The 25595-nt window shown below is 44.9% G+C and overlaps 2 protein-coding genes across 4 annotated transcripts in view; one reads left to right on the top strand and one right to left on the bottom strand.

Moving 5' to 3' along the window:
- The window catches only part of NME7 (NME/NM23 family member 7), a 151159-nt gene extending 145928 nt beyond the window's left edge, over positions 1-5231 (top strand). For all 3 annotated transcript variants that reach the window (XM_090056239.1, XM_090056230.1, XM_090056248.1), the window contains one exon: positions 5093-5231. In XM_090056239.1, the coding sequence (XP_089912365.1) occupies positions 5093-5125 (33 nt within the window). In that variant the 3' untranslated portion in view covers positions 5126-5231. The remainder of the gene's footprint in view (positions 1-5092) is intronic.
- Positions 5197-24869, bottom strand: ATP1B1 (ATPase Na+/K+ transporting subunit beta 1). Its single transcript, XM_090056259.1, has 6 exons — positions 24562-24869; positions 20755-20883; positions 12303-12458; positions 11124-11308; positions 7823-7903; positions 5197-6615 (listed from the first exon to the last, which is right to left on the bottom strand). The coding sequence occupies exons 1-6, from the start codon at positions 24659-24661 to the stop codon at positions 6349-6351; spliced, it is 918 nt and encodes a 305-aa protein (XP_089912385.1). The 5' UTR covers positions 24662-24869; the 3' UTR covers positions 5197-6348.
- Positions 24870-25595: the final 726 nt, after the last annotated feature.

Genomic DNA, 25595 nt, shown 5'->3' with positions numbered 1-25595 from the left:
CCCAGGTGAACTGATTAGTTTGGTTGAAGCCAGAGCGTCACAGTTATTCATCCATGTTATACAGAGCGCAGGGAGCAGAGAAGACCTTCCTGCACTTTCAAAGCAGTTTACCCTGGTTGAATGGTTTCTGGGATTAGTAAAGGGATTACTTTCTTTCTTACTTTAATTTCATCTTCTGCTTCAAATCTAGCCAAGAACAGTAGCAAGCTTGACAAAGGCCATTGAATAGATTCTTTGTGAAATTAGTTTGGCTTGCAGGCCTCAATCTAGTTCCTAGTGGATAATTGTCTAGAGCTAAACCAGCACTACCTTTGGCCCTCTTTTGTCAGCCAGGGGGACCAAAGGTCTGAGTGGACTATTGCAGCATACTGTACTGTACTCCCTAGGGCCTATGTTATCAGTACTCTGTCATTCTTCTTTCTTTAAACTACAGTGTATTGCTGTAGGGGTGTTCTGTGTTGTAGGTCTTTGGTTAACACTGCCTGCCCACACTGCGCCAGTCAGGACCAAGTGTCACTGTTTTGGAAACTAAGATGCTTTCCAGTTCCAGTTTGAGGGACACTGGAAGCTATGTGTTGGGAAAGCTTATTTTTCTGGTGTCTTTGGATGGTGGATAAGGAGATAATTTTTGGCTGGCTTCCAAAGTGATGAAAAATCCCAGGTTCTTCTCTTTTAGATGCTCAAGAAGTATCTTAAAAAGTCTGTCTTCACAAAAGGCATGGGCTTAACTTCCTGAACACTGGGCCCAGCTGAGGCATCTCCACTTGGGCACCTACAGCTGAGGCACTGAAAGTCACTAGGTACTTTAAAAGCATTGGCCTCACTCACAGTTATCAGCTCGCCATCTTTCCTGAGTGCTAGCTTTTAAATATATAATTTCAACTGGGGGAGGTGAGTGACACCGTTTGCTTCTGATTAGCTGTAGCTACATTTATCATTTTGATGTCTTACTCAGCAACACAACACTCCTGAAAATCAAGTTCTTGGAATGGAGGTTCCATTCTTCAGTCCCATATATGTGTAAATTGTTAACAAGTTTTACTGTGAGTGTGGTGGCAACTGACCCATATAATTGTATCTGGAAAGAACATAATGGCACATAGTTTCATATGTTCTACAGTACTCTTTGTGCTTGTTCTGACCTTTGAGATACTTGTCAGCACGTTCTGTATGGGTTTTTAAACAATCCAGTAAGAGCTAATGTAAAAGGCAAATATTTTTCAGGCCATGGGTGAGCAGAAACTAAGAGAGAGCTCCTTATCCAGAGAAGCTATGTGAGTAGAGAGAATACTGGTCACACTGAGCTGAAGACTTTTAAGGACTAGGACAAATGTAGTTAACCCGCTTAACTATTGCCAGTAGTGGGCCATTCATCAGATTATCTCAAAGCACTGTACAAACGTGAGTGAAGTATTATATCTATGTCATAGATTGAGGCTCTGAGGGCTAGAGAGGTTAGAGTGAGTGGCTGGGGTGTCTGTGGCAGACTAACATGAAGTCCCTTTCATTTTATTGTTGACCACTAACGATGTCTGAAATGCAGACTCAAAAGAGGTAGGTGATGCATAGAATTATTTACACCAAGGAATGGATTTCATACCATGTTACCTTTTCTGCACAGATCCTTTTAGTTGGTCCCTCATTGTGGGTCTGTGACCCACACTGGCTTCCATCTGTGGACTCCGACAAACTGAAAGGTCAGGGCAGAGTTGGATATAAACCCACAGCTTGGCATGTTAGAGCCCATTGTAATCACTGACCCCATAAAACCTCACTGATGTGTTTACACAGAAGCATGTATGCTAACACACACCACTTAGCTATAATCTTTAAAGGTATCTGTATTCTGGATATGTTTTAACGTGCCTGTCATTGTGGAATCCAGATGCCAGTATTGACAAGAGCAGAGATAAAATTCACTTTAATGGATAAAATTACACTTAACTACCCTGATTCAATCTGGCAGAAAGAACATAGTGTTCAAATAAGCAGCATATAATGTATTATTTAGGCAGTAAGGAAGGAGCAGCCTTCTGGAGCAGAACAGGTTTTATAAAGTCACTCCTGTACAACACAAAACCACCCAAGCAAAGATGGTGGCAGACAGGCTCCTCCATAAGTAATAATGAAATAAAAATTCTTAATCAGCAGGATGCTGCTGCCAATGATTTAAAAAGATGCATGTCTCGGGGATTTGAGAAAAGTGCATCCAGTGCTGCAGTGGTAATGTCTAGGAGTTGCCACTGTGGACCAGACCCTATTGTGCTAGATATTGTACAAGCACAGAACAAAAGCCCTGCCCGAAAGAGGTTATATAATGTCCAGCATCCCTTCAGAATGAGGTGTCTTTGAAGCATTTGAGGTATTATCATATATCTCTTTGCTCTGCTTGTCCAATAGCAGGTTGCCTCTAGTGTCAGCCTCTTCTTTACCTTTTTCCACCCCCAGCAGCCTTTTTTAATGGGAAGACTCATATTTCTCATAGCCCTTTAATTCTGGCAGTGTTTGCCCAGCTCAGTCTCATTTGTAGCATTCCTGGTTGTAGTCATGTTGAGGCTTGGATGTCTTGTCTTGTTTTTCAGACGTGGATAGATTTTTGCATGTAGCTTCTGATCCTCTAGGAGTCTGGGGGTAGAGGAAGTGCTCCCTGCTTTGAAAGATGTGGGATCACAAATAGAATGTTTGAAGATTTTTAATTGTATTAACCAACAGGTTGAATTGTCCTAGTTCTTCTCTGATCCCTGAGGCTAGTGTTCCTGAGTACAGAACTGGGAACATGTGAGGTAATATTTCTGTAATGGGATTCTGTCTCAGTCACTATGCTCAGGATTGAAAATTAGCATCCCTGGGCTTGAAACACAGTGGTTTGACCTGTATGATCAAATTAGATTAGCATTCATTGGTAGCTCTTTGGTGTAGAATGCATTACAGAATAGTCTGAAGACTCTCATGTATAGTTTAGTATCTTCATTTCCTATGCAAATAAAATCATAATTTGAGTGAGAAAGGGAAAGTATTGAGCTGCAGACCCTACTCATGACAAAGTGTAACCCTATTGGCTGCATCCAGACAAGCGTGGCTCTGCAGTATGTCGTGCCACATACCACACATTTAACTGTTATCTGTGCTGCGAGGGGGGCAGGGGGAAGGGAGGGGAGTTGAGCCCTGGATATCCAGGGGGCAGAAAAACCCACAGAAAAAAAGCAGAGCAGCACACATGGGAGCAGTGTGTGTCACTCAAAACTGGGTCCCAGCTGCTGGCCAGGCTCCGCACAGCAGGATTGCCCTGCTGCAGCCCCAGGAGGACCCCTAGGTCAGGCTGCTGGGGCCAGTGCAATATTGTCCCCAGCCTCCACTACCTGACCTGGGGCAACTTGCTACATGGCACAGGTGTTCCCCAGGAACAACCAGCGGTGGAACAAGGTGCGTCACTGCTAGTTCTCCCCAGAGAATCAAACATCCACGCACGTGTGAGTGCAGCCTTTGAGGCCAATAGCAAAACTTCTTCATCTCAAAAAGACCAGCATTTCATTTTCTGTGTCTCATTGGAAACATGTTATAACTATGTACATATCCTTGGCCACATTGCAATCAGGTCTTGTTCGTAGTGCAGGCATTTTCTCTGTTGAATTGTTTAGTCAGCGCCTGCTTGGGATCTGTTCCAGTAGCATACCCAGCAGGGACTGTCCCTGTGTGGTACAGGATCCAGCACAATAGAGCTTGTGACTGGACTCTTAGTGTGCCACAACGTGCATCCTGAACATGCGATAAGGTAGGGGTGAGGTTCCAGCCACGTCCTGCTTTGCTTAGCCATGGCTAGAATGTTTTTACGCAAGATTGAGATGTCTGGTACCCAGCAAATGGTCCCGCCTCTCCAGCAGTTCCACCAAGCATGCTTTCAGTGTGAGTTATGCTATCTAAGCAGCAGCATTAATCTAATGGGTGACAGTTGGCCATTAACAGGCCAGCTCCAAAGCAGTATGTTTTAGTTTCTTTAAAATAGACAGTCACAGTGCTCTCTTGTTGGAAACAAATGCTGTTTCGTTGCATCACTGATTTACTTTGAGTGTCTGATTCTGGGGTGATGGGCTGAATAAGAAATCTGGACCATTCTTTTTGGCTTTGCAAAGGTACTTTTCTTTCTCTTCTAATCTTTTTGAATCAGGTTGTGAGATCTTCTCTCCTTGCCAGATTCTCCCTGCCTCCCCATACCCCAGCCTTCCTTCCCCTTTTCGGGAGTGCTCAGTTCCAACTCCAAGGTGTCAAAGATGGAAGTAGCCTAATTAGCAGAAACACCATTTCAGAGATGAAAATAAGGATGTCCATGTTCTTGTGAACCACAAATGGACCACTATTATGGCTTCAAGTCTGAAGTAACCATGAGTAATCAGCATTTGATTTGATGTCCATGCCACACTTTCTAGTAAAGGCTCCAGAGTAGGTAGTGATGTCTGACTTCTAGTGGATGTCAATTAGGCCTTATTTTTTAAAATGTTATTTGTTTCCATCAGGGATTTGAGAAGTTTGGGCTTTGACATAGTAGCAGATCTCATATTACATGACATGCACAGTAACAAAAAATGAAAAATGCTATCTCAGTAAATACCACCACTGAGTTGCTGCTTTAGATTAGTATGCAACAGCTAAGTCAGCAGTAGTACCCAAAGTAAAAGTCAGTGATGCATCCGTTACTTTACAAAAAGCAAAGCTGGTTCTATGCCCTGTTGAGAGTTATGGAGCTAAAAGCTTTCAAATTCACTTTATTGCCATTCCCTACTTAAAAAAAGGCAAGTTCACTTTCGAGCATCAGGGAGATTTCCTTCATTATGCTTGGTATGGCACTACGTGCAGCCTTTGAAAGTAGTAAACACAGCTTTTATAGGGTGAACAAGGATGACTCGTGCTTTATTCAACTACAAAAGCTTTCAAGATGACTAGATACAGCCAGATTTTCAGAATCAAGTGAACATCCTGGGATCCAAGGGAACATTCTTGACTTTACATTTTATCTAGACAAAGAATAGCACCATCTAAATCTTTTCCAAGCACAGCCTTGGTGAAGTTAACTGACTAAAATTTTCTTTTTAAACAGGTTCAGTATTTTTTCAAGATTCTTGACAATTAAAATAAAACAGCAGAACATGGACAAACGGCTATGGTTTCATTTCCCGAAGAGGAAAAAAAGCCACAAAGAGATGTGTGTGTGTGTGTGTGTGTTCATTCATTTATTTCTCCAATGTTTTAACCTGACTGAAATACAAGATCAACAAGAGCACTGTACTCCTGGCTATTATTACATAATGTTAGAACATAGAGGCTTGCACTTTAGACAACATTTAACACCATTCTGTGGGGTACTGCATTGCTTTTATAAAGTTTAAAATAAAGATTTATTTTCACACATGTGACTTTGGTTTATTTCATACATTACACTTTCTTGCAGAAAAAAATAAAATTGTACAACTGCATAAATATAAAATTCTTCCACCATGAAAATGGTTAAAACATTCAATAAAGACATTAGCACCACACTGTGTGATGCCTTGGGGGAGGAGGGGAGAGAAAGAGAGAGAATACACACAAAAGCAAAATAGTTTTTTCCTACCACTGATGAGTGATAGCCTGACCCAGGTCTCACACACAACATACTGGAAGATGAGGAGAAAAGGTGGAAAGAGACAGCATTCGCTACAAAGCACAGTATACAATCACCTAGTTTTCTTTTAGCTTTACTTAAGTTAGTTCTCCCTGCCACCCCTCCAAATAAGAATACCCTAACACTACAGGAAAATAAGAAGGCTCTATGGAGTGCTGTTAAATAGTCTCACAGGTGGGCCTTTATGTTTAAGAGGGGAAAAAAAATTAGAGTATCATGCCAGTTCTAGTCCCATGGAGTATTTACACCTTGGACACCAACATTTTTGCTCACAGAAAAGTAGAAAACAGATACAATACATGGCTTGGAAAAAAAAGTGACCAGAGTATGCACCTATAGTACTGTACACTAAATAAAATACACTAGGCAGCAATACTTAGGAGCCAGAAACACTGCTTACTACAAGTCAGTTATGGAATCATAATTTACAGTAAAAATGGGCATGTCCCAAGGCTCAATTGTTTTCTTTTATCATTTACAGTAGAATAAATATTTAAATATTCCTGTCGCTATTGCTACACTTTAAGTTTACATTCTAACCTAGTAAATGCAGAAAGCTAGTGTAAAGCATATAGATTACGTGTAGGTCCCATACGTATGACAGTTTGTTCAAGACTAGTAGGTTTTTTTGTTTTGTTTATTTTAAACTTTTAAATGGCTAGGAGGATGGGAAAGAAAAATGGTGCTTATGATCAGCTGCTCTTTATGTCAAATTTAACATCGAAGCGTCCCTGGAAACGGTCCTTGTCACTATATTGAATGTTCTCACCATAGGCCTTGCACTCTATGCGGACTTCTGTGTCAAAGGTCAGGTTAGTGAACTGCACTGCCACCAGGGGCTGGCGATAATCTGGCTGGAGTTTCTTGCCATAGTATGGGTAATATTGTAGAGGAAAGCCAGGCAATCCCCCCAGCCCGTAATATTCTACCGTGCCTAGTTTAGACACATCTTCTTCTTTCTAAAGAAAGGGGGAGGAAGGAAAAAATAAGTAAAACACCATTTTGCAAGCAAATTCCAGCACTATATCCAACCACTGATCTTTGAGCAACTGAATTTTGTTCAGCCCTTGAATGCAGTCTGCATTCTGGATATTGCACTGAATATTTTCATATCCTAAGGGATAGTGAATAGGTCTAGATAAATTGGGAAAAAAAAAAGTAGAATTTGTTTGGGAAAACATCTCTGACATCAGGATTACTTTTTTTTTTTTTTCCTTTTTAAGAAGTACTTCTCTACAATTTCAGCAGTTCTGTTGTCATCTTGTACCATTGAGTAGTTGTGGTACAATCCACACTGCTCCACCCTGACCACTTGCATCAGTTTTACGCACAAGAAAGGTCTGGGATTTTAATATGCAAGACAAGTTTGTGAGTGGTATCTTTTACTGAACCAACTACATGGCTTGAAAAGATTCAGATATGCTTTCAAGTGTTATAGTATCCTTCCTTGGGTCTTTAAAATATCTTAGAAAAGTTGACAAGAAACATGCTATTTCTTAATAAGAGCTGGAAATATTTCAGAAAGTGAACTTTTTGCCACTCAGTCAGGTCTCCACACATTGCTTGTGTGAACAGCTCCATATGTTTAGGAACAGATATTGCAGCCAAGCCTCTACTTTTGAGAACTAGCTGGCTGAAGAGCTTGAGAGGATGCCTTTAGTTTCCAGTTCATCCTTCTCCAAGCAGATTAGGTCAGCAATCATTTTCAGTCACCATTCCTTTGGTCAGTGTCTGAGCTGGTTGCCTCAATCCAGTTCCTAATGGGAAGATATTCCCAGTATAAAGGACTGGACCTGTTTGCCAGCAGAAAGGCAAATAATTGAGTGGACAATTAGAGCTGGCTCATGTTTCAGGAATGAGGCAAACATAAATTCTGTCCATGCCTAGAATAAACAGTACAAATTCAGAATTTCCTCCACCCCCAGAGCATAGCTTTGAACCTTGTGAATCTGTCACAATGCAAAACCAAATTAGGATGGTGCATATCATGAATTTGACTTAGTCTGCCCTTTGCAATGGACTGATGAGAACCAACATTTGATATTTCCACTCCACATTTTGAAAGATATTGGATTCTCATAAGAGGAAGCAACTGTTTGCCTGTCCAAAATTTAACACAAGAGACCTAAACAGCCTTTCCCTACTCTGTAGCATTTCCCCACTTACCTTGCCAGCACAGTGGATAGGAATGATATTCTCATGGAATTTTCCTACAAGGTCTTCAGGGAGGGAGCTGTTTTGTGGAGGCTAAAAGAGAAGGCCAAACCAGGGAAATGTTACACATTTAAGACTGTTCCCAGAATCCCTATATCCCACTTCCCAACACACCCCATCTTCCTGAGGTTCAAGACTAGCTCGCACAGGTTCAATTTCACACTGGCTGTAAAGCTCAGTGTGAGATACAAGCTAACTTGCCAGGCTGACCCAGATTTCTTTCTAGGTCACAGTTTTGAAGCACTGCATCAGTAGCAATTTTCAGGGCATCACTACATGTCATCATCGTTTGAGATGTAAACAGGCCTGTGAATCAGCACAGTCTAATTGCTAGTGGAATGCAGGTGAGCCCAGTTGTGTCTACACCACAGAAACCTTTAAGACCTAGATCCTCAAAAAGAAATTGATGCTTAAGTCTTACTGACTGAGAGACAAAGGCTTTCTCTGAGCGTTAGGAACCTGTCTGAGGGGATAAAGCCTGCAAATCACCTTCAGCAGCCTACCGTGGCAGATTCAGTAAAGTTACACAAACTGGCCACGTGCAGATGAGCATGGATGTTTGGTTGCCTAGGGATAAGTAGCAGCAGCAGACCTTGTGCCACTGCTACTTGTCCCCAGGCAATGCCTGTGCCATGCATGCTGTGGCACATGGCAGGTTATCCTGGGTGGGGTAGGGAAGGCTGCCAGCAGCTTTACCTAGGGTCCTAGGGGCTGGGGAAGCTGCAGCCATGGTGCTCCTGCAGCTGGGAGCCTGGTCCGTTGCCAGACTGTGGCTCTGGCTGGCTAGGCTGCGGTTTGGTTTGTGCACACTGCTGCCACGTGCACCACCCCACTGTTTTTCCCCATGTGGGTTTTTGTGACCCTGGGACCTCTCAGAGTCAACCCCTCCCCACTTCCCCCGAGCTGCAAGGTAGCATGGAGAATGCCTGAATGTGCAGTATGCCACACTGCAGACAGGTCTGTGGCACTCATCTAGATGTGGCCACTGGGTCCTTTTGAGAGATGGACCATTTAGTACTAATGCAGGGCATATAGAAGGATGGAAGGAAAATCTTACTGCAATTTTCAAAAGAGAAAGTGATGAGACATCACATGCCCCTCAGTGATGCTTGTTATGGCACAAGGACAAGACAGCACCTTTGAAAAGCATGCACAGCTCTCACCTAAAGGGTCAAGTTGCACAGAGACCCCCCACAGCTGGCTTTACTTTTTATTTGTACAGAGCACACTAGATTACAACTAGAGAGTTCCCAATGGAAGTGGTGACTAGTAGTGCTAAGCCCCAGCAACAGGGTAAAAGAGCTGGGATGGAATTTCCCAAATTGGTCTGAGGAAATGTTTAGAGGTAAGCAAGCTACTGCTGCTACTAGGAATAGCTGTGCAACTGACTGGTACCACGTGCCTTGGAAGTTCTGCTGTTCCTAGCAGGAATGTAATGCTGAGGAGTGACTTACAAAGTTGGAGTGTTATGAAGACATAGGTCCCAACTGAAAACCCACACCACTTGGGAAGATGATGTAGCTAGTAGTCCAAGAGGGCAGCTAAATTGTCCCCATCAGCAACTTCCAAAGTTGCTGTAGGGACAGTACAAGATAGAGGTGAGGAGAGAAAGCATCAAGTAGGTGCCCAAGAAAGCAGTACTTACTCTGGCAGTATGTGAGACCCACTGCCCCAGAGTCACTTAGCCCAGAACATTGGAGCAAAGTGACCTGAAATTAGATATTGGGCCCTTCCAACAAAGGAAAGAACCAGCATGTGTACATGTGGTCCTCTATGCTCAAATCATGGTAAAGTAAGAAAGATGAACCTTGACAGGGCCCTCCCAAATCAGAGCGGGAGAAAGAGAGAGAGAAAAGTAAGTGGGTTCCAAGCTGCCATCCTCCTATCCTTGATAGTGTTCACCAAGCAGATTAAGTACAGTAGGATTGTGTCACCCTTGTCTCCTCAGAAAGATGGGAGTTAGACACCTAAATGCATTTGAGGCACCTAAATAAACTCAAAGGACTAAGTACCTAATTTCTGGGCAAGTCTGAGGATCTTTGGTACTAGACCAGAGGAGCCACGGCTTAAAACTGGTCTATGGTAATCCTTCTCAGGCAAGAAAAAAAATCCAACCGGGGGTATTTCCTTACAAGTTGCTCACCAACCACCAACTTTCCCTTTTTTGCTGGTTGTCAGAATGCCACATGCAGACATTGGGCTGCCTTTTCTGTATCATTTGCATTTGCCCTCCCCCTAGGCAGCAAACCCTCATCTTATGCGTGCCACTCCCCCAGAACCCAAGGCTCACATTTTCCATCATTCAGTATCACATGCTTACTCTGAAATTCAGTAGTGCTAGGCTCCAAGTGGGAATAACTAGGTGAAAGCAAGTTGTCTATGCTGCATGTGGGCACCATGAGATGATCTCATGGACTTTTCAGGCCTAAGAGCTTTCTCCATATAAGAAATATGCAAGCAATAGAGCTGGCCTGAAACTTCTCTTCCTCCACAGTCTCATGCCACCAGCTCTGGAAATGCCATGTTCCACTGACAGGGAATAAATATGGCATGCCATGGGCTGGCAGGGAGAAGGGGGACAGATGAACAGATTGGTGTAAGAACCACGTCTGTTTATAGCACAGCCATTGTCGTGTGACAGTATATGTGAAGGCGACAAATCTTGTGCCACTTTAAGAGCTAACACATTATAAAAGCAATACAATTAGCAGATTCCAGTGGGACCAAGGAAGTTACCTAGAAGAGCGATTAATATGGGAACTTGTTGTGGCTCATTAGCAATTTACAAAACGCTTCCATAGAAGCTTTTGAAGGACCTTAAAAAGTGTTTAATAACATTATTGAAACCCGCAAAGTATACATGTAAAAAAACCAAAAAAAACCATCAGCAGATTAATAAGCAGAGTCAGGAAGACTGTGGCTAAGTCTGAAATATGAGATAGCTGCTGTTTTACCTATGGCAGCAGCACTCAGGCAGCCAGGCTCCCTGGAGTGGGTACAGCTCCATTGACAAGAGTCATCTCCCTTCTGGACTACACCAGATTTACTGGCAGAGCTACATCCACACCAGGAGTTCTGCTAGTAAAGCTATGTTAGTTCTTGATCAAGCACGTGAACTTTTCACATCCCTCGCCCTGCAGAACCCTGGCGTTGGAGCCAAGTTCTAAGTGTTTTTCCTAGATCAGCAAGTCATACCACCAGTCCTAATATTAGAAAGAAGAACTTACTACACACAAACATACACAGCACTTGCCTTAGGTTTGAAGCCCATAACTCGGTTGAGCTTGATAATGAGGCATGGCTTGCCATCCTTGTACCCGTAGGTGGGGTCATGTATTCCAGAGCAGTTCCCCAGCCAGTCGCGTTTGAATTTGCAGACGTTCTTCCGACCTTGACTTGCCTTATATTCTCCTCTGTCTTTGTATGAAGAGGGTACCTCTACCAGGGCAAGAAAGAAAAAAAAAAAAAAAGGTGTGTACATACACACATAAGCAGGAACAAGAGCAGGAATGGCAGTGGGCATATGAGAAGCAAGAGCAGAGTGATTATACTTAAAAAAAACCCCAAGAACAACACCACCGCCTTTTAAGATCACCCTACAACCAAGTCCCAGCCATAGATCACACTTTGGCTGGACACAGAAGAGAATATAAGCTGGCAAGTGTTCATTAAAGGGATGCTTTTTATATTGTTTAATGCCAGCTATATTTACAAAAAGCCAGTCTCAGATCTGGTTAGGGCCAAAACCCAGGTTTGCCACCTCTCTCAATAAAGGAAAATGATCTGGTCACATCACTGTTTTAGTGAGGTTTTTTGGGTGACAAGCTCTCACCTTTGCTGTGGGCCTGCTAGAGCATAGAAGGAAGGAGGAGGAAAGCTCTCAGCAGGAGCTAATGAACATCTAGAGGAAATGCTCTGAACAGTTTCCTATCAGGCCACATAGACAAGGTGATGCAGTTCAACTAGTAACTGAACAGTATTTTAAGGGCATTTAGACACCATGATGGGGACATTGCCCTGACAACAGCTCTTAATTCCAGTATGATTGCACAGGATAGGATTTCCAGCATGCTCCTGATTCTGCTCCCCTTGGAGTCAGCAGGTCTCCCACTGCCTTGGATGGAAAGCAAGTAAGGCCAAGACCAGGTGTGCCACCTATAAGCTTCTCAGTTTGGCACCGATGCTCCACTCTCTCTGGCACAACCCTGGTCTTTCTGCTATGAGAACTACTACTGTAATGAGAAACTATGAATCCATTTCAGAAGCAAATGTTTACCACCATGCTGTTAACGACTATGGAGAGGATGCTGTTTAAGTGTACAGCATCACCAGCAACTCATGACCAGCATTGGACAGATGGTTAAGAGACTAAGCAAGAGATCCTTCAGCACCAAGGAGACAATCAGAACTCCATATCTTCAAGGGTACTTACCACCGCAGTCCTCAAATGCGACATTTCCCATTTGTTGTTCATCACTGTATGTAAGTAGGAATTGGTTGATGTCTTTCACATACATCTCATAGCTTTTAGAATCAGAGGCAGAAAAGGAAATTTCTGTCTTTAATACTTGTGGGATCTGGGTCAATCCTAAGATAAGAGAAGAAAACAATATTAAATACACTCCAAAGTTGCATGGGTTCAAGGCCACAATATGAATCTTGCATGAAGTAGGAATTATTTTTTTAGTTTCACATTTCACACTTCAAGGTTTGTACACACAGCACCCTGAAGTTTACTTATGTCTTTAGATTTGCAGTTAATATACAAGACAACTCAACAGTCACTTCTGATAGTGGCCTAGAACACTTGATACCACCACACAGAGCAATGCTCAAGTCATAGCCACAGGATCCTTCTACATAAACCTGGAGGTGCAACCTGCCATGTGGTGGGAGCTCAAGGTAAGGGATGGGGCACGCTGGGGAAACAATGTGACGTGCAGCCTGGGCAGAGCACAGAGGAGTCCATGTACTTGGGGGAGCATTGCAGATGTGCAGTGGGAGAATCCACACTGTGCAGCCTGGCGGGAGGGGGAGAGGGCCTGTGGCCCACATGGATTCAGGCCCAGGCCTCCGAGAACCTGGATAGCCTTCATGAATTTACAGCAAAGGGCTTTTGGAACATTTTATCTTACGTGACCCACCAAGAAGCCCAAGTGCCACTGAATTTTAAATGTCAATTAAGTGCTTTGGAATATTTTTCCTCCCCTTGTTGCTAATTTTGTCCAGCAAATCAAATGCCTTATGTGGGCAGACTGAACATTGCAAGATATAAAAGGACCCAGCCAGAATCCACGAAGGAAGCCAAGAATATGGGAAGCAAAACCTGAGACTTGATACTGACTAGTGATTTGCGGGGCAGGGAATAACTCAACTTGAAATTAAGAGGGGCCCCTTTTTCAGGCATGCAAAATACTTTGAAAGTCTCAATTTCAGGTCACAGAAACAAAAATTCAAGTATGGTTATTATAGTCACCCTCAATGAGAAGATTTCTGTGCCAACAAGCAGAAAGGACAGGCTATCACGTCTCCAGCAGTACCTGAAGCCACTACCAAACCCCAATAGTCTGCTTCTGCTCTGTAAGCAGGCTGTAAGGTCTGGAGCAAGAAGTTATGCACAATGTAGATTTTTGGGTCAGCCTTCAGGAGGATGTAACCAAAAGAGGCAGAGCAAGGAGAAAGCTAACAGTAGCCAACATTCACACTCCCCTGGCATGATCCTCCTTCATGAATAAAGGGACACACATTACTATCTTCAAACTGCAGCAACCCTGACAGATCTACTTTGAAGTAAGTGCAAAGCTTTTTTCCCTTCCAGGCTTCATTAAAGATGGTGAAAGGAGGAAGGGGATACAGCCCCTACCAGGGAAGGCTCTCTGGAAGTCTAGGTTCATAAGCTTTAAGTGGCAGAACTTCCAGCCTAAGTCTTCCACAGGACTTGCCAAAAAAGATTGCTTTGGTATAGTGTTCAAGTCACATAAACTGTGTTCTAATCCCCTCCATGCTGTGTGGAAGTGTGCACGCATGCACACACACACACACACACACTGCCCCCCTTATCAGAACTTCAGCTCAATGTCCAGAATGAGCTCCCAAACCCCTGTGGTTGCTAATCCTTGCCGCCAATTGCCTCAGATCTGAGGTATCGTATCAAGCGAATTAAGTGCAAATGCCATGCCTGGGGGAAAGTGACTAGTACTCACCCTTGGAGTCCAGAACTCAGGACTCCATATCTAGCTCTGTTCATTGCTCCAAAGGGGAGGACTGGAGGTGGGTAGGAAGGACACAGCTGCCTGTGGTGCAGAGGGAATTAGAGAGAAGTTGCCCATAGAGATGAAGGGAAAACAAGTCCCTTCGTTGTCATGACAAAACAGTCAACACTTGCTCTCAGGTCACATTTTAATTGAATGCCTCAAGGCATAACTAAAGGGCTGGAGTTCAACATAACGGGAACTGGAGCTCATGCAAATTTTGCTGCTGCCTCTGTTGTATCCTGTGCTGGATAGGGTCCAAGTCCTGTTCTAGTTGCCTCTCCTGTTCAGTTGGTCAATGATCAGACAGGGATAGCGCCAAATGCTTCTTCCAGTGCAAACTAAACACAGCTCAGTACCTGGCCTGAGCCCATGGGGGCTTATGGCTTTGCAAAGCCTGCAGTCACTGGAGTACTTCTGCTTCAGCCCTCCCTCAGCTGGCTCTGCCCCAGCCTTTGCCCTGCAGGTCAGAATTTGTAACCTAGGACAAAGATTTACATTGTGTCCCTATAGCAATATCCAGTAGACAAAAATAGTGAGGGGGGCAGCCCAGGCGGCAGCTTGTGGTGTCAAGTTTTATTCCAGGAAGCAGCTCTAGCCTTCTCTCAAATCTCTCTTCAGCACAAACTGTAACAAAAGCCAATCTGGCTAAGCTGAGACACAAGGTACCTTCTTTACTAGGACATTCTTACCCCCACATTAAGAGTTACTGTTTCAAGTATCTTTCCTAATACTCTCTTGCTTTTTAAGAACCCGTAGCTCTGCAAGAGTCACAAAAGACCTTATGGCTAAAAGTACTGTGTTCAGTTTTAGTAAGTAGATTTAACCCTCATTCCCAAGTTTTCCTTATACTTAGAATCATAGGAATTTGGGGTTGGAAGGGACCTCAGGCAGTTCTCTAGTCCAACCCCCTGCTCAAAGATGAATGCTAGCAAAGTTATTAAAAGGCACTTCCCTTCTGGTAAAAATGCAGTTCAAAAGGTATGAAGCATGGCAGAACCTTCTTGTCTTAAAAAGTATATGCTTAAAGTCACAAATCAAACAAGACAGTTCAGGCTATCCATTTGGGTCATTTTTACACATGCTCCAGAGGTGGTTGGGAAGGGGTGTATAATTAAAGTGTCCAGAGTGTCTCATGTATCAGCATCCCATGCTTTAAAATGACAGTGGGGGCACTTTATCTAAAGCTCAAATGAATTTTGGATAAAACAGCTCCACTGCCATTTTGAAGCACAGGGACACTGATATACAAGACGCAAAGGCTGACTGGAGCATGGCACTTGCTGGAATTACAGCGTGTCGTTACAGCCTCCCAGCTCATGTACAGGCATCCTTTGTTCAGGAAGTCAAAACCTCACATCAAACACCTCCCCCTTTACAGGCTGCTGTGTGCAGGGCAAAAAGAAAGAAAGAAAGAAAGAGTGCCAGTGTAACAAGGAGCAAAAGCAAAGCAAAAAAACCCCAAACAAAAAAAACCAAAGGTACCAATACCAGTGAATAAATTATACCAGCAAAAAAGAGTTAAAGGCCACTTTCATTCTAAAAAATCAAGCCTTACACTGGTACGCATTTGAAACAAAGCACGTTCACATGAGAAAAATCAATAGGCCATAAGTAGGCAGTTAACAGCAGGCTTGCACTTAGCATGCTCTCATGACTTGGGGCCCAAGACTCCATTTTGCCTCACTTAGTCTTATTTCTCCAATATGAATAATGCCCTTTGCATCTCCATGGGGACACTGAAGAGCTACTTCATGTAAATTAAAGCCCTTCCCTCCTTACTGACAGCACAGATTGGAATGAGGAAGCAGAAAAGCACTGAGCTCAACTGAGGCCTAAGCACTTCCCTCTTCTTTGTTTTCCAGCCTGCTAGGGCAGTTATACGCATGGTCTGGGAGTGGTGGGACAGGGGGGTGCTAATTAGGGTGGTTCCACAAGCCTCTCTAATTCAAGTGTGTATCAGTGGGGGCAAGGGCTCCTTAACTAAAGCTCAAACTAGCTTTAGTTTTAAAAAAAAAAAAAGTGCTCCCATCACAATTTTTAAGCATGGGGATACTGATACATGAGATACTGGAGTCTGAAGCACGGTAATTACCATGCTCCAGTACCAGACTCAATTAATCGCATCTGCTCTGATGTGCTGTAATTACAAACACATCACAGCAGCCTTGCTGCTCATGTATAGGTGCACCTAATTTCTGACAGTTCCCCGTCCAAAATCAATTTTTCAGTGCTCTCACTGAGGAAGCAGCAGCCCAGCCCATGAACCCAGCTCTGAAGAGCCACCATATAACAAAGTGGCATGCTTACTGGAAATGGGAAGCCAAATACTGACAGGGCAAAGGGGACACAGTACACCTCAGAAGGCTGACCTCTTTCCTATAAGAATATAGTACAGTGAAAAGGAAACAGTCACTCCCATTCTCAATGTTTACTGAACATAACGACCTGGGGCACTCAGAGCTTGCTATAAGGACAAAAGGATTAATAACAGTTAGAAACTGGCTGGCCAGTAAGGAAACCATTTCTTGATAAGCCTTCTTCAAAACGAAGACTTAGAACTGACAACAAATTCCAGTGAAGTTCCACCCTCCATTAGTTTGTCTCCTTGGCTGTACATCCCAGTTCCTGTCAGGACCATTTCACTAAAAATGAACAGTGGAACAGAGTACCATAGTGCCAGAAGGCTTATGAAAACAGACTGTCCTCTGTGACTGGTGAGTAGCATCTCAGAATTACATACCAGTAGGCTACTACATTATTAGGAGGCAATGTTAATATCAGATAGGTGAATAGTGAACTCAAGTAGTGAAAATAAGTGAAGAATAATTATTAGAAAAATTGTGATATAAAGAGCCTAACTCCTTTAAAAAAGGAAGGCATTTGGGGGTTTGGGTATCCAGGTCAGATCATTTGGACCTAAAGAGTGTGTGTGTGTGTATTATTTAGATATAGATATAAGCTAATATCTAAAAGTTCAAGGGTTTAAGGATCCCATGTTAAGTAGGGATGAACTAGTAGAGTCAGGAGCCAACTTTGCAGTCACTCTCAGACAGGTACCAGCATCACCACTGAAGTCCTTACAGTTCATTTCCTCCAATGCAATGAAATCTATCTGCCTGGGCAACCAAAGCAACCTCTCTGTCTAACTTGGGCCTTGCACTGAAAGGCAGAAGAAGCAGGAGATGTTGCACCTCCTACAAAGAATCTTCCCTAGGATACACATAGGCCCACTATAGAAGGCACTGGCAGACCTCCATTTCATTCCAGCGCTGCTATCTAAGCAAAATGAGCCAATCGGAGACTAGGCACCAGAACAAGCATTTCCATTATACCACTTCACATAGGCATGGCGAAAAACCATTTAACAAGGGGCAAGAAACACTTTTAAATTCTGAGGGTGAGAAAAATCTCCTCTCTGAGTCAGTGTCTCATCCCTTTCAACAGGCGGAACATTCCTTTTTCCCTGCAAGCAGCCAGGTTGAGAGTATCCAGAAATTCAAAGCGATAAAGCCCCAGCACAATAGAAAATGATTTCTGCTATCTCAAACTGCAGTGTTCCTACTTGTCACAGCTATTAAATCCTCTCTCTGAATGCAATATATAGGAAGGGTTAAGCATACAATGCACATGGAATTCTAATAGGAAGTGGAGTTTGCTGCAGCTGAAATAAAGGGCAATAAAATGCTGCTGATTACTTCTTCTTGGTCCCCCTAGACCAGTGGTCTCCAGAGTGGGGTGTGCGCAAGACGATCCATTGGGGTGTGGGAAGAAAATATTAGAACTTCCATTTCTATTTATATAAATATACATATATTAGGGGTGCGTGCTCGAAATTTTTTTAATGATAGGGGTGCGCGATCAAAAAAGTTTGGAGCCCACTGCCCTAGACAATTAAGTCTCATGGAAAGGTGCAGGACTTGAAACTGCCCTCCAGCGAGCAAGCATTCCTGTTGTGCTGCACTCAAGCAGTAATTAGCATATGAATTGCATTTCACTACAACAGTGGAGTTTTATGGCTTGAACCATTGTCCCCATGTCAGTATCACCAAATAAACTGCAGCATGACTTCTACAGCAGTCATGAAATCCAGATGTTTATAATGTATTTTCCTCCACAGATCTGAAAGTGCTCAACAGAAAAGTCAAGTTTAATTCCTTTCCCCCTGCCCCACCCTCGTGTTACAGACACAAGGTTTAAGCAACTTGCCCAGGGGGTTATTATCCAGTTAGTGCCAGAAACTTCAAGAGAAATCAGGTTTCCCAGTCCTGCTCCCAATCACGTTTCTGGTGCCTTTAGCAGATACTTCCAGTCAATTTAAGCCACTGCCCTCAAGTCCTCAAAAACTGGACTTACCATGTCCTTCACTGGACAATATTGATCTGTAATTTTTGTTGTCAGTGATCTAGAGTGATCCCACTCACTGGGGGAGAGAGTGGAGGAAGGGAGAGAAAGACTCAAGATGCACCATAGAATAATATTATTATTAATAATGTTTAGAAAAAAACCCAAAATATTCTACTGATCTCTACTTCCTTCTTCTGAAAAGGAGGGAGAGGGTCCCATTCTCCTGCCCTGCCTCCATCTTCGTGGTAAGTCAGACTTGGTGCCCAAGCTGTTGAGCATTCATGACCAAATTACAACTATTTGGTGCCAAGTCAACTCACACTATGAGGAGGGGAAGGGTTCAGTGCTACCCTTTGTTTCTAGTCTAGCAAAGAGATGAGACAGCCATCAGGTGGTAAGAACAGTCACCCACTCCTTGGCATGTAGGGTGCCCCCACTGTCTGTTGTCTGCATTGCAGCTGCCAACTTTTTCCATGAGAAGTCCTCCTAATCCAGAAGGAGCATGGTTGCAGTGTAGAGTCTTTAGCACTAGGACACTGAGGGGGTTTAAATGCTTTGGATGTTATGTGTGGTGGCATTTGCCTTGCTTTCTGAGTCTAAAATCTTCATGCCTGGGGAAGAACTCCCATTTACAGAACAGCCCATTGTAATGTTTTCTAGTAGCTATATTTTGCCATGTTGGCATCTATGAAGTCTGCAAAGAATTAATGCCTTCAGCCTTTATTCAGTAGCCGTAACAGACTTAAGCTGCATCTTTAAAAAACAAAAAATTGGAAGGTGTTTGGTTTCAAGGGATCCTTTGCACAACCATCTGATAACATCAAGGCAAGCCTAGTACCTGCTTTATAGGTTAAAGGTCTTAGGCAAAATTTCAGCTCAAAATTAATCTGGAGTTAGAATTCAGAATAAATTATACTGAAAACACCAATAAGTTTCAATAAGTACAAAATTTCAATAAGTTTTATTAAAAAATTTCAAGTTTCAATAAAATGTGACAGACTGATTTTGGGAAGTTGTGAAGCTGCCATTCAAATTCCCTCCATCAAGTCAGAGGGTGGGTGTGGATGGGAAGGGGGGATTCTCTCTCTTTTTTAAAGGGTGTTCCTGCCATATTATAGGCACATTAGTGCAGCTGTCAAAGCCAAGCATGAAGTAAAGAGAGTACTGTCCTCAGTGCCTAGAATACAGCTATAAGTAGCACTAAAATAATACAAAAATTAGTTTTTCAATATTTGTTCCAGGTTTTATCCTTTATAACTTGATTATGGTGGGAATATTGGGGGAAGGCAGGGGGCAACATTTTTGCTTGAAGACAATATTATATTGTCTGGGTAACATTCCTTGTTTGGTTAGGACATGCTAGTCCGAGGCAAGTACTACATGTCCTATACCCCACACAATGCTGTAGGGTACTGGAACAGACTTGTCTGGCAACATGCCAGGAGCTTCCCAATTGTCACTTAAATACCAGTGTTATTAAAAGCTTCTGAACTGTTTACTGAGCAAGTGGAGACAGACAAACTGTTACCATTCCCCAGTGCTAGGCACCCTCAAGGTCATTTGTAATGCGGGAAAGCTGCAGTTGTGAGACTCCTACACACATACGTCACTGACTTTTTAGTAGGAATCAGACAGCGTAATAGTTGCTGGTTGGGACAAAAAGAGGAACAGGATGCATCGCCAAGTCATTCTGTATGCTCTTTCTTAAGACAAACTAGTCACAGACATTACATATGTAACCATTTTTTCTTTAAACTGGTGCTGTATTTTCCAAAGGATACAGGCTGTACATTGGATACATGCTCCCTTCCCTCCCAGACTTCCCAGTTGCCCGCATGTCTAATTTAAACCCCAATAAGTACAAGGGATTTTCTGTATCTCCATAAATCAAGACCCTTGGAAAAGTAAAGCTCATACAATCCTATGAGGTTAGTATGCTTCCCCAAAATGTTATAAATGGATTTAAAACATGGCACCAAAGTGAAATGACTTCCCTGAGGGCATGTTTTAGGAATGTCCAAAGAAGACATTTTGTTGTAAGTGTGGTCACTCGCAATTTTCACTGAAGGTCAACAAGAGACAACGCTTTTAGTGTAGGAGGCTGGGGACATGCCCATCAACTGTTTAAGGCACAGAAGGCATTTGTGGTAAGGCACCAGACCCCCTATAAAAGCCACATGCTACAGCAGTGGAATACAGGGCCACCCTGACCTTGCCAGTGAGCAATTAAATTATTGTGCTTGAAAAGGATTGCACAATGTGTGTGTAAACCTGCTCTCATATTACCTGGGGGCGCCACTCGATCCTGGTATTTGGGTTCAAATTCACTGATGGTGAGCAGCATGACTTGAATGGTCCCAATGAATATACCTGCCAGGCAGCCGTAGAAAATCAAGTAGAAGAGAAGAATCTTAACTGCAGGAGAGAACAGAAGGATCGTCAAGGCCTGAATGCAGTCACATGATTAGGCCAAAAAGCCAGCTTTTCCCACTTCTACAGGAAAGCCCCACACTACAAACATACATGGATCACAACATTGTCAGTGACATGCAGGGGAGGGAGTGGGGGTGGGAAAATTAATCGCAATCAAATGGCCTAACATTTTACAAATTAGAAGTCAAAGATTTCTCAGTTAAAAGCTATCTGAAGTTCATTATTTGTTTTTCAGCCCCCTTTCTGGCTGACCCACTAGCACTAGTCCCTGCTGACGTGGGGCAAAACAAGAGCGAGTGTGGTGAAGGACACATCTATTATGTGTGCCCGTCTCCTGGCAACGTGCCTCAAAGGAACTAAAGGAGCGAGCCGTCCAAATCCTACAGAAGTCCACTGGGAGTTCTCCCTGTGTGAGCACCCCAACGGTCCCAGTCTCAAGCAGAGCTGACCCCAAAACTCTAGGTCAGTGGTTCTCAACCTCTTTAGACTCAAGACACGCCTCAGACTTAAGGCGCCCCTGGAAAATGCCAGCTCTTAGTTTCCACTTGTTTTTTTGACTACAGAAATGCAACAGAGCAATTCTTCTATTGCAAAGAACTCAGGAAGTCCATAGCAGGTCAGAATGTTTTTAATGCTATAGATCCTGTTTGATACCTCCAGGTTTAAATCTTGTGAATCATGTTTGCACACCTAACAGTAGTAACACGGGGTGGCACTCCACAGCACTCCTGAAAAGATTTCAAGGCATCTCAGATTCACCTAGAGCTGTGATTCTCCATCTCAATGCCTATTAATCAAGAAGATTTTCTAGGAACAGGAGAAAAATAGATAAAAACCCAAATATATTAGACCTCATATTGGCTCCCCCAGATGCCCAAAAACCACCAAGATTTACTGTAATTGGACAAATCCTGCTTATATTAAGACTAGACTAGATTAAATGGTCAATTTCACAACAATGACTGATTAAGTAATTTTTGCTGTGAAAAAAAAAAAAGGGGGGGGTCTGAACTCATCTTAGAAGAAACCAGAAAGCACCAAACACTACTGGGGAATCTGGATATCAGTTACTAGTTTACAAAGATTATCTCAAGTGATTAACTGCACAGTAACATGCTGTACTAGGCATCACAAGTCAGCTCACAGGAAGGATAAGCCAGCCCCATGCCAAGCAACTATATACTAATGAAGGGAACAGGACGGAGCAAAAGCAAAGAAATCTGTGCTAGAGATAACAGATGATCTGAAGGGACAAAAAAAGTCCTTTTTGACTTCAGAATGCACTAATCTGATTGCAACTGTAAAAACAAAGGCTCATCTGCAGGCTTTGAAGTTAGAACAGAGGTTGCCAAGAGGGAAGAGAAAAGCTCCTCCTCCCCATCATAAAACATGCACAGCTACCAGACTAGCACAACCACTACAAAATAACTTGATTCTTGGCTTTATTAATTGTAAATCTATTAAAGTGACAGCACCAGGGTCAGGGGGCAGACAACCAGCAAGACTAGACTGACACGGTCATGGATCACGCAGAAAATTATGTCCTATCCCATCCCCCACCCACCCACACACACTTCTTCCTTGCTGCAGGAGGAAGAAAAACTTGTGAATTCAACTGTGCAGCACTAAATCTCAGCACACCCAGGGTTACAAGGCACCCAGGGTTAAAAGGCATTAGGCAAGTGGCTGTGACATCAGAGACATTTGGAAACATTTTCCAGAGCAGGATCATAGGAGGTGCTCTTGTAATAAGCCAAACAAGAATGCTGCAGTGTCTGCTTGCCTCTGACTGTCTGTCCACCTCTGATTTTCATTACATCAACAGGGCAGTGCTAGGAGGCAGAATATTTGACCAGTTTCTCCAAACAGGATGTTTGTTGAGACTCATATACTTACAATGTACACAGTGTCTACTGAACTATTGGAAGCTATCCAGGAAATCCAGTGACGGAGCTGAAGAACTCCCGTAAGAAACAAGCACTTGCCAACAGGTTGGTTTTTAGACCAGGGCTGGATTCATAGGGGATGCTGTTGTGCCACTGACTTCAGTGGAACTGCACCAGTCAGCATCTGGCCCTTGGTATTTCACTAGGGCACTTTGTGGTAGGGAGTTTATCCTTTTTAAAAAAGGTGTCTCAGGTTACATAAGTAGTAGATACACCTCCATACTCATACACCAATTCTCACTTCACACTGCCACACAGCATGAGCCAGCCATAACCCTGCTGCCTGTCCATTTTAGATCTGGCAACTCTGGACATGGCATCCTCATTCGGTCAAATCAACAGGGGCTAGATTCAACATAGGCCAGCTGCAGTTGGCAGGCACCCTAATATTGGCTAAGAGGCTTTTACAATTTATGTATATGGCCTCATCGTATTTGTACCCGTCTAATAAATATATAGTCTTAACCTTTAGTCATCACTTCATGCTGGCCTAACTATTTCCTTATTCACTGCACTACAGGAGCCACCAGCTTTGCAGGCCGTGGTAAAATTCTCAGGTCCCTTTTCCATCACAGAAAAAAAAAAATGTAACCAAGAGGAATGGTAGCAACCACTAACAAAGCGATTCCCTTCTTAGGAGTCTACAATTAACAGGAAGACCCCAGGTTTGCTGGTGGGAACCCAGGAAAGCGAGAACAGAGCCCAAGGGCAGCATGCCCTTTCCCCAAGGACAAGCATGTCTACCCCCTCAGCTCCAAGATGCTGATGTGCTCCCTGTTTATTAAGGCAAGAGTGGGATGATCTCCACCCCAGCCTGATGCTAGGTCCCCCCTGCCTGCCCCCAGGTCCCTTTTGAGGGGGTAATCGGAGGAGTGGCATAATCAAGTAATACCTTCTGGTAACTTTCACCAGTGGAAGGTAGGTGGTCTATGGAGCCATTTAAGTAGCTATCATATAGACAACAGACTATAGATATAGCCTTTAGTGTTTCTTTTGACTGATCTGGAGCTGCCTGTGTTTCTTGGGCCAAAGCCAAAAGAGCCGAGACCTGGCTGACCTTGCAACTGGGGGAATCCAAGCAGCCGGAAGGAAGGAGACGGGGGAGGCCAGACCGAATGGCGGTGCCGGCGACCTTCAGACAGGGTGCCCCCGGGCAGCGCAGCGCAGCGCAGACTGCAATGCACCTGCAGGTGAGCCTGGGAGGCAGGTGCAGAACTGCACCAGGCGCCGGGGAGCCAGCACTTGGAGGCGCACGTTTTTCTGCGCCTGGCAGCCTGGCTTCAAGTTCCAGCCAGTTGCTAGGAGACAGCTTCGAGGGGCTCCTTCATTCCCGAGCCCTTGTCCCCAGCCGGCAGCACCGGCTCCCTCCTCAGCCGGCTCAGGTGCTTCCTCCAGAAAGTGCGTGCGTGGGGGGGAGGGGACCATTAAGTGGAGTAGCAGGGCATCCAAGCGAGCCGGTGCCCTGCTGCCTCGCCATCCCCTTGGTGTGCCGCTGTCACCTTGACTAACCTTGAGCGGTGATGCATTATTAACCCTTCACCTTCTCCCCCCGCCCCGTCTCCCTCCAGCGCCAGGGGAGTGTCCCCCGCGCCCTCCCCTCAAGGCGGTGGCTCGCCCTGCCTCTCCGCCCGCCGAGCCCGCCATGCCCTTCAGCACGACCTTGCCCGGGAGCTCCCGCACGTGCCGCCGGCTCCACGCCGCCCGCCGCACTTACACCAGCTGCCGCCCGTGCGGCCCAGGAACTCCTTCTTCTCCGAGTTCCAGATGAATTTCTTCCAGTTGCCATCGCCGTCCTTGGCTTTGCCGCGAGCCATGAGCGATCAGCCCCTCGGGTCGGGGGAAGAACAAGAGCCCAGCGATCGCCCTCCCCTCTGGCTCCCGCGCCGCAGACCCGCGCTGCTCCGCGCACGAAGAGACGAGGGAGTGGGGCACACAGGATAGTCCGTGCCGGGGGAGGCTCTCTCCACGTCTGGGCGGCAGGCGCGGATCGGGACCGGGGCTACACTGACAAATTCCCAGCCCTGCCCGCTGTTTCATACAGCCGCTCGCCCCGCCTCCGGGGCCGGGCCAGCCAATGGCAGCGGGCGCTGCTGGGAGGGGGAGCTGGGGGTGCAGGGGGAGGAGGTGTGTGTGGGGTGGGGGGAGGAGGCGCGTATGTGTGTGTAGGGCCGGGGCGGTTGTGCGGCTGCCAGGCGCCTCCTGGGGCTTGGGGGGCACGGGGCTAAGGCAGGCAGGAGCCCCACAGTGCGGGGACATCCCTCCCTGCTACTCCACACCCGCTGCCCCACCGTGCCCTGGCCTGGATCCACGCCCTGGCCTCACAGACAGCTTCTCCCTCAGGTGGGGGCAGCCCCTGCCCCCACATGACTGCTGAGAAATGACACAAGGGCCTTGACTCATCTCCCCCTGGGGCCTCTCCTGGGATGGCTGGGGTAGGGGTGATCCGGCCTCGGGCAAGGGGCTGGACTAGCTCAACGTGCCTCGACCAGTGTCGCAAGAACATATGCAAGGGTCGCCAACGCACTCTAAAAACGGATCCTCCTTCAAAGGAGAAAAGCCATGGGAAGCTGCGGCTTTTCCCCTGAGGGCTGGCAGAGTTTCAGCCCCGCACACTGGGTCGGGAGCGAGGGGCACGGGGTCGGGACTGTTTACAAATGGGTCCTGGTACAACAAAAGTTGAGAGCCACTGGAGGAGACGACCTCGGGAAGTCCCTGTCAGCTCTGCTCCTCTCTATGACTTGTCTGCCG

The sequence above is a fragment of the Crocodylus siamensis genome, chromosome 1 (genome assembly GCF_052110815.1).
Source record: "Crocodylus siamensis isolate JL-2025a chromosome 1, ASM5211081v1, whole genome shotgun sequence".
Classification (NCBI taxonomy): Eukaryota; Metazoa; Chordata; order Crocodylia; family Crocodylidae; genus Crocodylus; species Crocodylus siamensis.
Note: the sequence above shows the minus strand (reverse complement) of the source record. Positions and strands in the feature narration are given on the sequence as shown.

What these genes read in the sequence shown, in the direction of transcription:
- ATP1B1 (XM_090056259.1), bottom strand. Translation starts at nt 24,661, where the DNA reads ATGGCTCGCGGCAAAGCCAAGGACGGCGATGGCAACTGGAAGAAATTC. An exon ending in CCGCACGGGCGGCAGCTGGT is followed by an intron (nt 20,884 to 24,561) that starts GTAAGTGCGGCG and finishes TCTCTCCTGCAG; the next exon opens with TTAAGATTCTTCTCTTCTAC. An exon ending in CTATCCACTGTGCTGGCAAG is followed by an intron (nt 6,616 to 7,822) that starts GTAAGTGGGGAA and finishes CCCTTTCTTTAG; the next exon opens with AAAGAAGAAGATGTGTCTAA.